Genomic DNA, 7,790 nt, shown 5'->3' on the forward strand with positions numbered 1-7,790 from the left:
CAAACACAAGCCACACAGCAACAACAGCACACAAATGTTATAGCAATATACCTTTTAGCAGATACTCATTTTATTTAGACAAATTTAAGATAGAAAAATATCATAAAGTGAATATAGCAGGTGCTCTTTTTGTAACACAGTCTGGGATATGCAGGGTGACTTGCAAGGCCTAGCTTGACAGAATGGTCTCATTTCTGTTTGGGCTTCAATTAACACGGAACTATATGTCAGCCATTGCATTTCCTTGAAAGAACGCTGGACAGAGTAAAACTGTTTTTTAAAAGATGATGGCATTCAGTAACAAATATTATAAAGCAATGAACCAAAACAACCTCTCATATACTTTTTATAATTACTAAAAGCCAACTTTAAACTTTATGATTAAAGCTAAGAACTCGTGTTTTCAAAATAGCTTGAACATTTTCTACCAATATAGAATAGAATGATAGAGCACTTATATTTTTTTAAAGTGAGGAAAATCAGAGTAAACATGATGTTTCAGATGACTATAAACAGTAAACATCCATTCGGTGTGTTTAAATACGTAGTTTCAAGAATATACTCTTTCCAGCCATAAAAACTGTAGCTCTATCATCAGAAAGGTGCCCCTGTGTGTGATCTTCGAGTTTATTCAGCCCTGTTAACATTTCTACACTCCATCTTTGGAGGAGGGGGTTGAGGGACTCTTGGTACACACAGATACTTGGCTGTGGTTATAATGACAAGAATGTGCCAGGAGTCTGCAGCTGAAAGCCAGCCCTGCTTTGTTATGCACCTTCACCTCCATTTGTCTACATGATGCCTCAGGTAAACTCACACTAAATAATTCACGCACGGCGGGTGCTAATTTTGCTACTGTCAGGTGGCTCAGCTTCCTTCTTTGCTTCCCTTCCTCCACTCCTCAAAGCATAAAATTCGGCGGCTCCTCATTAAAATATGTCCTCTCTAACATATAAAATAAGTGTGTGTACATATATACATACATGCATTTCCTTTTCAAGGACTGGGTAACTCCTCGTTTTCTATCAAATAATCCTTCTTCATATACTTGGTTCCCCTAACTAACCTCCACACTTCCAGGTAAGCATCCTTTAATGACCTCCTGCTCATTTCTTCAGGGCTGTCTGAGACCTGCGTGCTCCTGGCCGCCAGTGGGGCTCCTCTCGGGCTACCCCTCGCCTCTTGCCCACCCTGCTGAGTGGAGCCACCCGCTGCCTTCCCACCTCCTGACCCGCCACTTCCGCCCTCGGCGGCGGGCAGCTCCTCCATGACGAAAGGCAGCTGGTCTCCACTTGGCTGCGCCTCCTCTCCCCCGGGCTGCGTCTCCAGGTCCTCGTAGTTGCTTTGCTTTCTGGTTTCCAAATATTTGGCCACGCAGTAAATGATGGAGCCCAGCGTGTTCACCACGACGCCGGCAATGAATAGGGAGGTGGGCTCCACATCGCTGAAGGCCACCATACCCACCGTGATGGTGGCGATGCTCTTCACCACCCCCACGAAGCTGGTGGTCACCGCCGAGTTGATGTAGGTGCAGTGCAGCGTGGTGAAGTTCATGGCGCAGCCGATCAGGATACAGGCCACGAAGATGCACACCATGGCCGGGTCCTTCCAGCCGGGGAAGGTCCAGGCGTGGATAGAGTCGGTGCTGGCGAAGGAACAGATGACCAGCAGCGGGGTGGCCGAGACGGCGATGACGTACTGAGCGGTGAGCGGCCCGTGCTCGGTGTCAGCGCTTGCTTTCTGGATGAGCACCAAGTAGGCGGCGTGCACCAGCACCGCCAGCACGCCGGTTACATACCCTATGGGGTCGCCGGTCAGGTCACCAGCTCCTGGAGTGCACCAAGAGGACGGAGGAACCGGGGCAGAAAGCAAAAAGAGAAGACACCGGGTTGGCGAGGGTGGGTATCCACTGGGGCAACGCATCGGGTTGGAAAGTAGACGGGGTTCGCGCCCGGCTCTACCCATGCGTCTCAAATGGAAGAGTCAAGTTCAGTCAATGCCCAGTTCAAGGCAGTAAGAGAAGCGCCTTCCCTTCCTTATCTCCAGGGCAACTGGTCTCCTTTCTACCCCTGACCAAGGCAGAAACCCCGAACAGCGCAGATGCCCTGGGGTAGGCACTGTGGCTTCCCCGAGCGGGCACGGATGTCACCCAGGCACGTGGTATGCTGCCTCTTACGTGGGGCTCCAGGGGAGAGAGGGGGCTCCAGCTAGTGGCTTCTAACCCTAGGCGGGCTGGGTGCCGGGCAAAGAACGCCTCCCGTTCGACCCGCAATTGAAGGTTTCTTGCTTCACCTGCTCCCATCTCGCTCACTTCTCCCTCCAAGCCCGATCCGCAATGGTCTCAACACGGTCCCCTCTGTCTCGCGCGGAGCCGGAGACCACAAGCTAGCCCCGGGGCCCAAGCTTGGCTTCCACAGCCCCTCCCCACTCGGGCCCCGCGTGACCCAGGGAAGTTCACGGCCCCCTGCTTCCGTCTCGGTCTGGGGACTCTAGCTCCAGGCTCAGGCGGCTCTCCCACCCCTCCTGGAGGATAAAGGGAATAATGAGGGGAAGGACGGAAGGGGGAGGGCGAGGAGGGAAGGGCGATACGCGTTGAGGCAGGGGCGGGGGTCGGAAGCGGGGACTAGCTGGGGTGGGGGTGGGGGGCTCTGAAGGAGGAGGCCGGAGCTCCAGGGAAGGTTCTGCTGGTCTCCTAAGTCCCGTTTTCTAGCGGAGAGACCACATTCAAAGCTCTCTGCCTCTGTCTACCTCAGTCTCCCCATCTGGAAGTGAGGGCGTTGCACTAAGTGATCTCCGCGGTCTCCGCCTGGTGGGGTAGGGTGGGCCGGGGGTCGGCGCGGGTCCCGCTCACCTGCCAGAGCCGCGCCGCAGGTGGTGATGAGCACCGCCGCGAGCACCCCCGGCGAGGGCACGCCGTTCTTGAGCACCAGGACGCCGATGAGCATGGTGACCAGGGGCAGGCAGCGCTTGAAGACCACGTACATAGGCAGGCTGAGGCCGCGCAGGGACCAGAGCGTGAGGCTGGACTGCAGCGTGGAGAGCACCGTGACCCCCGCGAAGGAGCGCGCCAGGCTCAGGCCAAAGGGGGGCACCGCGATGAACCCGAGGCGCCGCAGCAGCTCCAGGCTCAGCGCCGCGGTGGAGCTGGTCAGGCACTGCACCAGGGTCAGGAAGGAGAACTGGTAGCGGCTGATGAGGAACTTGAGCAGGATGTTGAGGGAGCCCGAGAAGACCCCGTGCGCGATGGCCACAGTGATGCCCAGCACGCGGCCCCGGCATAGCTGCTGCATCGCGCCTGCCCCACCGCACCCGGCGGTGGCGGAGCTCCGGGACCTGCAAGAGGAGAGGGGGGAAGAGAGCCGGGAGGAACGGAGCGAGGGTGGCGGGGGTGCCCGACCAACGCCACGGCGAAGGGCAGGGGGCGCCGGCTCAGCTGCAGAGGGGCAGCTCCAGCCAAGCGTCCTCGCGGCTCGGCGGCTCGGAGTCCGACTGCCCCAACAGCTTCGGGGAGGCAGTGACGGGGGCGGGGGACTCCGAAAAGTGTCAGGGGTGGGGGGCTGGTCTGAGAGGAGTGGCGGGAATCCTAGCGACAGCGATTTGTAAGTAGGTGACGAGCTGCGATGGGTTGTGTCCCGCGCGGTTTCACCGTCAGGGAAGACGCTCTGCAGCTGGAAGCCCAGGCAGCTGCCACAAGCGGGACCGGACCCGCGCCCCTCGGGCACCCAGCATCCACTCGGGCTCTCGGGGGCGCGGTCCCCTCTTCTCTCGCAATGCTAGCCGCTCCCGCTTGTCTCTCCTTCCCAGCTCGGAGCTAAAGGGCGCGGGTTGGGGCGGGGGTGGGGTGCGTGGGTGGAATCCCCGACGCAGCCGAAGATTTTAGTAACAACAGCTTTCCAGGGTCGAGCACGGTTTATTAGCGGCAACAGTTTATTAGCCTCAGCCCCCTTCCCCACGAGCTGCAGTGGCTTTTCCACCCAAGGTTCCTCCCGGCGTAGCCGCGGGACCTTGTCCAGCGGCCGGCCAGGGAAGGGAAAAACATCGGTGCCAGCGGGATGCCGGTCTCCCGGATGCTCAGGTGCCAACGCCCCAATACTGAAGGAACCCAGGGTCCCAGGACGCCGCCCTGGCCTCTTCCAGTCCCGACCACTCTCTCCCCGGTCCGCGCGCCTCTAGGGGAGGCACTTGAGATTGCGCTCGCGGCCGGAGGCGGGGAGAAGTTCCGGGGGTCGCGGGGCCTCGTGGGGTTGTTGAGGCTGGGGCAGGGGCAGGGACTCCTATTCCAAGTGAGACGAAGATGTGAAATAAGCGAAACAGCAGAAACTAAGTCTCCCGAGCGAGTAGTCTCTACCAGCTCCGGAAGATCGCCCCCACCATGGTCTCCAGGGCAGAGCCGGGAGCAACCGGGGGTTCTGGGGGCTGGGGAGGGGGGAGGGGAGGAAGGGGGGGAGGGGGGAGGGAAGGAAGGGGGGAGGGAGGGCGTGGCCCCGGGGGCAGGAACCCGGGACGCAGAGCCGGGACTGGGTGTAGCTTTCTCTGGATCCTCGCGGAACTGTTGTGGGCAGCTGTGGGGAGCGGGACAACCTCTACCTCCTGCCTCCCCAGCCCAGGGCACGTCTGCCCCCAACAGGACATCTGAACTGTTTACTTCTCATTTGGCTAAAAGAATGAAATTCTTATTTTCTGCACACGCCAGACCTCTGTGTCCCTTTGATCTGGATGTCGTTCCCTGGAAATAACGTTCGGAGTAAACTCAGCAGCAAACAGAGGGCTTCGCTCATCCGAGGTCATCGCTGAGAGTCAGTCACAGTTTCGTTTTCGCGCTACTTAAAAATTATGGACTTGTTCAGGGTTTGGGAGCGAGAAGAGAGCTCAAAATCGCTGCGGCCTGCCTCTCCTTTACTTCACTTCTGCTATCCGCCCACCCGCACCGGGATTCCACCCCGTGGCCCTAATCGGCCCATTTCTCCAACAATTTTGTTGTTTTCTCCTCCATATTTACACCTCTGTGCTGAACACAACGCTTCCAGCCCATATGTTGATGCTGCAATTATTATTGCCACAGCGGGAAAATAATAGTTCGCATCAGGAATTGGTAGCATCACTGCCGTCCTCCATCCGGCCAGCTTTGTATGTACTGGGAGCTCACTTCGGTGAGAAAGAGCTTGGTCTTAACCAGTCCTCCAGCCGGTATACCCAGGGCCTAGTAGAGCCACCTTCCTGCCTCCAACCGGTGGGCACTCAAGAAAGTGTTTGCAGAACGGCCCACTGTGCCAACTTTCCAGGAATAACACTGGAAAGCATCATACTGAAACCCTGTGCTTGCAGTTCCCTGGAAATTTGGGGGATTTGCAGCTATAAGCTGTGGTTACCCATCACTGGCTATTGCAGGGACTTGGTATTTCAAATGTTGATATTCTTTCTTTAGGAAACATTGAGATTTGAAGCAACAGTTGAAATTATGTGTGCATGTGTGGTATAAGCATACATTCCATGTATGCTCAGATATAAAATTTTTGAAAATTTTTAAAAGACATCATCAGTAAATAACCCTTCTACTTCTGAGGACTGTTCCAATTAAGGATGGTTGCTTTAAGCCATATTAAATGAATTTAAAGAATTATCTGCACAGACCTAGTTTTGGAATGATTCATTTTCTGCCAGCAATTATAATTGCTTCCATTTATGATACTAACATTAGGGTAAAAGATTTGGGGCTGATTCAGCTATCTTACTCTTCTCATTTAGGCAAGAATATTTAGCTTAATGTTTGAAACCTACATTGGCATGAAATAGTACATTTTCTCCGTTTTACTGCATATAGTTCTTTTCCATTAGGTCTTTCATTATTTAAAAAATTAATACCATCTCCCACACCAGGTACTAGATAATATCCTTAAAGAAAAACGGGAAAAATAAGAATACTGTGTTTAGCTAGGTTAACTGAACATGTAGATTTGAAAGTCAAAAAGCTAGTTGACCTACTGGTATCAAGGGTCTATACTCAAGCTCCATTATCTTTGGAACTACACAATAAACTTTGATGGGATTAAATACATCCTTGAATTCATTCACTCAGCAAACATACAGAGCAAATATTTTATACCAGGCAGTCTGTTAGCCACAGAGGATTCAAAAATGATCACCCACCTAAGTCCTTAGGGAGACACAGGGGGAGGTGAGGCAACACAATGACACTGAAGAAACAGTGGGGGCTTGTGCCAAAACAGGAGAGTGGTGGAGGAGGGTAATAAATCAGCTTGAGGAGGGAATCAGAGAAGGCTTCCTGCAGAAGGAAATATGGTCTTATTTCATTATTTTAATGGTAAAAGCAGCACATGCTCATTATAATATGTAAAAGAAAATCAAACTTTATACATAATAAGTGAATATGCTATCATCAATATTCTCCACCCCCAGCCCCACCACAGAGTTTGGCTACTACTGTTAAGAGTTTGGAGTTCCCATCATGGCTCAGCAGTTAACAAATTGACTACCATCCATGAGGATGCAGGTTCGACCCCTGGCCTCGCTCACTGGGTCAAGAATCTGGCATTGCTATGAGCTGTGGTATAGGTGGTGGACACCGCTCGGATCTGGTGTTGCTGTGGCTGTGGTGTTGGCCAGTGGCTATAGCTCCAATTCGACCCCTAGCCTGGGAACCTCTATATGCCGTGGGTGTGGCCCTAAAAAACAAACAAAAAGACCCAGGTGACAGCTTAACTGCAATGTCATGAGAAATCCTAAGATAGACCAACTCAGCTAAACCACTCCTGGATTCCAAACCTCCAGAAACTGTAAGATAAATAAGTGTTTGGTGTTTTAAGCTAAGTTTTACAGTGACTTGGTCCTCAGAAATAGATAATATACATATCTATAGCAGTCTCTTTTTCCATGTAAGCACACATAGTTCTACCTTAATACTTTTAAATGACTGTTCTGTAGTATAAACTTCCTTCTCTAGCTAGGCTTCTGTGTTTTACCAGACAATGATGTAAGGAATCCCCTTGGACCTTTGTTCTTAGGTGCTTCTATAAGGATTTGGCAGGGGAGGGTGGGTGCAGGGAGGGAATCCTAGAATTGGAACTGCTGTGTCAACAAGTAATTTAAAATCTTTATTGCCAAACTGGCGGTCCAAAATGGTGTATAACCGTACTCTCACTTTAACCAATATTGCATATTATCAGTATTTTAAATATTTGCCAAACCAATAAAAGCAAAACAAACAAACAAAAAAACAGGCTCTTATTTTAATTTACTTTTCTTTACCATCAATGAGACAGTTTGACTAAGTAATATCTTTTTTTTTGTCCTTTTAGGGCCGCACCCATGGCATATGGAAGTTCCCAGGCTAGGGGTCGAATTGGAGGTGGAGTCAGAGGCCTACGCCACAGCCACGCCAGATCCTTAACCCACGGATCAAGGCCAGGGGGCAAACCCAAGGCCTTGTGGTAACTAGTCATGCTCATTACTGCTGAGCCATAATGGAACTCCGCTAAGGTGTATCTTTTTGAAGTGTGTTAAAAGTTTGTTTTTCTACTCTGTGAACTGTCTATTGATATTTTTGTCAGCGTTTATGTTTGGTTGTCATAGTTTTGTAAGAGCTCTTTATAAATTCTGGATATTAAACCATTTGTTGCATATGCTGCAACTAACTTCCTTCCAATATGACTTCTTTTAGCTTTGTTCATGGTGTGTTTTGCTCTTTTAATTTTTGTCTGTTGTTAAACTTTTTCTTTAGTCATCTCATGTGACTTTCAAATGATGAGTCAGAATTTGCCAAGCCAAGAGCA

At 51.6% G+C, this 7,790-nt stretch overlaps 1 protein-coding gene across 1 annotated transcript; it reads right to left on the reverse strand.

Moving 5' to 3' along the window:
• Positions 1 to 367: 367 nt before the first annotated feature.
• On the reverse strand, positions 368 to 3,485 carry SLC35D3 (solute carrier family 35 member D3). The gene is made up of 2 exons (XM_047769325.1): positions 2,852 to 3,485; positions 368 to 1,829 (listed from the first exon to the last, which is right to left on the reverse strand). Exons 1-2 carry the CDS (start codon positions 3,288 to 3,290, stop codon positions 997 to 999), a joined length of 1,272 nt encoding a protein of 423 aa, XP_047625281.1. The 5' UTR covers positions 3,291 to 3,485; the 3' UTR covers positions 368 to 996.
• Positions 3,486 to 7,790: the final 4,305 nt, after the last annotated feature.

The sequence above is a fragment of the Phacochoerus africanus genome, chromosome 2, assembly GCF_016906955.1.
Source record: "Phacochoerus africanus isolate WHEZ1 chromosome 2, ROS_Pafr_v1, whole genome shotgun sequence".
Taxonomy (NCBI): domain Eukaryota; kingdom Metazoa; phylum Chordata; class Mammalia; order Artiodactyla; family Suidae; genus Phacochoerus; species Phacochoerus africanus.

Excerpts from the sequence above, each read along its gene's own strand:
- SLC35D3 (XM_047769325.1), bottom strand. The coding sequence starts at position 3,290 with ATGCAGCAGCTATGCCGGGGCCGCGTGCTGGGCATCACTGTGGCCATC. Across the intron at positions 1,830-2,851 it reads CTGCGGCGCGGCTCTGGCAG|GAGCTGGTGACCTGACCGGC; the intron begins GTGAGCGGGACC and ends GGTGCACTCCAG.